This window comes from Lactuca virosa, chromosome 9, assembly GCF_052849685.1.
Source record: "Lactuca virosa cultivar CGN04683 chromosome 9, Lactuca_virosa_CGN04683_v6, whole genome shotgun sequence".
Taxonomy (NCBI): Eukaryota; Viridiplantae; Streptophyta; class Magnoliopsida; order Asterales; family Asteraceae; genus Lactuca; species Lactuca virosa.
Genome location: NC_136434.1, coordinates 137,249,604 through 137,252,828, shown reverse-complemented (window position 1 = coordinate 137,252,828; position 3,225 = coordinate 137,249,604). Strand labels below are relative to the sequence as shown.

Genomic DNA, 3,225 nt, shown 5'->3' with positions numbered 1-3,225 from the left:
TTTTGACCAAATCTACAATAAAACTCATTTTTTAAATCGGTGGTGCAACTCCAAAACTTTTCGGACCAAAATTTTAATTTTTGACATACCACAAGGAACATTTTTGCAATTTTGTCTTTTAGAACTGTTTAAATATTAAGAAAATGAAAAAAAAATGTAAAAAAGCAAATAATATGGGTAAAACGTTATTTCAAGTTCTTCAAGGACTAAAATCACAAAAATTATACAATTTTAGACATTCCATGCAAGTTGAAATTTTGGATCCTATCCACACTTTTTTGCAAAATGAGACCGATTTTCGAGTTTTGTTTATAGATTTCACCATGAACTAAAAATGTTGATTGCAATTATTGTTTTTATATTTTGATTTTGATGTTAGTTGTCTTATTAAAAAACATATCAACTTAATTAACAAAAGAAAACCAGCAGTCTTTTTTCTGTCCTGTTCAGCACACATATGGTGGATAAGAATTGCCGATCAAGAAGTAATTGGACTTTTTGAACAAAGTTTAAGGTAAAAGAAAACGGAAACACATTTCATAAACCAACAAGAAAACATAACATCTTTTGTCTTCACCCAAGTTTCAGCACAAAAATTGAAAAGTTGCAACATTATTTAGAAGTGCATCATAGAGATGACCCAGATGTCATTACCTTGACTCATCAAAAAGGAAAGTTGTTGAAGGAAACAGCCACACCTTCAAATACAAAGAATCAGCAGCAATTAGTATCGTCAAATACTACATTTACAATGATTTTAATTAAAAATATAAGGAAATAATGATAGAGGATGGATAAAACTTTTGTAGGAAAAGTCATGTATACTTGATTTTTGAAAAATATTTCAAAGAAAAAACAGTTTCGTGTAACTTACCAAAAATTGGATAAGTCAACAAACTCAGTATCCTCCAAAAATCAGAGATTGCGAAAACTTCGTAGCAAACGAGTTCGAAGTGACTCATAATCACATGTCATACAACCATATCCATTAAGATTCTTACATCCTTCAAGAGAATCTTCAGGTAGCTTTACACATTTAATGTTTTCTGAACATTTTTTCCCCAACTCTCCCTTCAGATCTATGTACAAGCACTCACGCAAATCAAGTAATTCAAGATGACGACAACCCTTTAAAATCGACTGCAATCCAATATTTGTCATCTTGTTTCCAATGAGTTCAAGGTGCCTTAACTCAGGTAAGTTTTCTCCAATAGCTTTAGCTATCCTATTACGGATCATTAAGGACGTCAAATCAGAACCCCCATGCCAAATTAAACAAGATTCTTGATTCACCTTCAGTGTTTTTAGCAAGGGGCAACATTTGCCAGCAGTTTCAATACCTTCTTTTGAGATTCCTATTTTGTAGAGATTAAGTTCCTCCAACATTGGAAAGTTTTTCAAAGCTCGAGGCCACATCCACATCATACCAATACAGCAAGTTACAAATTCAAGACGTTTTAGCTGACTTGATCTGTTAAAGGATACACAGTTAGTAAACATCCATGATAACTTTTGGTTTAATAAGATATTGGATTTATCTAATTCTCAAATCCAATAGTTGCCTATAAAGGAGTATAACGAAGTTATGTTGAGCATCTTTATCTTTTTATCATAAGCATTAATGCTCAAAATAAAAAATTTACCTTTCAGCAACATAATGAAGAAGCTCAGGGGTGGCAAAATCCGCAATGTTGATATCAACCAACTGGCCTTGACTTCTATCAACAGCATGCTTTAAGATTGCATCCTGCCGTTCAAACGAACCTGATCTGTCATCTATATGAATGATCTTCCACAATGCAGGGTTCTTGCAGATTTTATGCCACGTAGTGCACACTTTTTGGGCATTCTCATATAAGTCAACAACACCAATTCGGAAAAGAATATTGGCAATCACAACAGACGGAAGCTCCAGCCAATTCCTAATCATTTCCTCCTGCGATTGCTGCTTAGGTCTTGAAAAAGTAATTTCCACCTTTTCTTTGTACGATCTTTCTTTCTTTTTTCCTGCCATTTCTACCAACAGAAAATGCAAAAAAAAAAAGTCAAGAAAATAAAACAGTAATAGGTTAGAGAATTTCTTTGGTTTTTATCATTTCATTTTCATGTAGATAGCTTCGTAGCATAAGCATTAGCATATATAGCAATATACAAAGACAAGAAATCTTTATTCTTTATTATGCATATGCAATTATAAGATATTATACTAAACTATTCAACATATTTCTAAAGAATAATATATTAAAACAAATCTTTAATTTGAATAAGCAATTATAAGATATTATGCTAATTTATTCAACTTAACTATGCATCCCAACACTTTTTAGATAAATAGTCCAAAATGAGTTGTTAGGTAAGATCTTAATATATAGTCTTAAAAAACCTTGTAAAAAAAAGTGAATTGGTAGAGTTTGGGACGACAGCGCAGGCAATAAGAAAAAAAATGAAAGGCATGATGAAGGTAACTACAGACATGCAGAGAAAAGTTATAAGAAAGGACAAAGAAGGAGAACTGCACCAGTGGACGACTATAACCAGAGTAATAAAAAGATATCGTCGTGGTATGTACCCACTAGCCTCTGGCAACCGTCCAACGACTGGGGAAAGTAACAGGAGAATGAAAGCGGTATCGCCAGCCTGATATAAGAGATTACAGAGCGTCGATTCACGGGGAACCCAAAAGCGTCTTCGCCGGTCAAGTGGGAGGCCTTTTGGCATGCCCATAATTAATAATTAATTTAGTGATTAAAATGGTTGTTATTAAACTTATATTTTAGGGAAATAAACTAATCTATACCAATTTTTTTAAATATTCTTTAAGAAAATAATCCAGATTACTTTTATTTTGTAAAATAATCATATAAATCAGAATCCTTTATTTGGAACCCGATTTTTCTGTGTCACCTGCATGATTAACCCGATCTGGTGTTTATTGTATTGGTATTTTCCCATAAAACCTTTTTCATTTGCATTTAATGAGTATTTAATAATCTAACTGGACTAACTAATGCGGGTTTAAATACAAAATACATACATAATACAAATATACACTAATACACCACCACAGTTTGAGCAGGAGGTCTACACTGCACATTCGAATTGGATTGAAAGTCCAATTAGAGCGAAGTAGGCAACACTTTGGTGAAGATATATGCATACTGAAGACTAGAAGGGACATGCAAAGCACGGACTTGACCAGTAGCAACTTTCTTACACACAAAGTGA

General features: G+C 32.9%; 1 protein-coding gene across 2 annotated transcripts; it reads right to left on the bottom strand.

The window, feature by feature from the left end:
- Window positions 1-582: 582 nt before the first annotated feature.
- On the bottom strand, window positions 583-2,587 carry LOC145140918 (putative F-box/LRR-repeat protein 23). 2 transcript variants are annotated; one of them, XM_079074302.1, is made up of 4 exons: window positions 2,519-2,587; window positions 1,644-2,016; window positions 875-1,471; window positions 583-698 (listed from the first exon to the last, which is right to left on the bottom strand). In XM_079074302.1, the coding sequence occupies exons 2-3, from the start codon at window positions 2,012-2,014 to the stop codon at window positions 916-918; spliced, it is 927 nt and encodes a 308-aa protein (XP_078930428.1). In that variant the 5' UTR covers window positions 2,015-2,016; window positions 2,519-2,587; the 3' UTR covers window positions 583-698; window positions 875-915. The 2 variants fall into 2 exon arrangements, with proteins under 2 accessions (XP_078930428.1, XP_078930427.1); XM_079074301.1 differs by lacking the exon at window positions 2,519-2,587 and having other exon boundaries at window positions 1,644-2,097.
- Window positions 2,588-3,225: the final 638 nt, after the last annotated feature.

Bases quoted from the DNA above. Each gene is read 5' to 3' on its own strand.
- LOC145140918 (XM_079074302.1), bottom strand. From the start codon at position 2,014: ATGGCAGGAAAAAAGAAAGAAAGATCGTACAAAGAAAAGGTGGAAATT. The intron at 1,472-1,643 runs GTAAATTTTTTA...ATCCTTTAACAG, and splicing joins CTTCATTATGTTGCTGAAAG to ATCAAGTCAGCTAAAACGTC.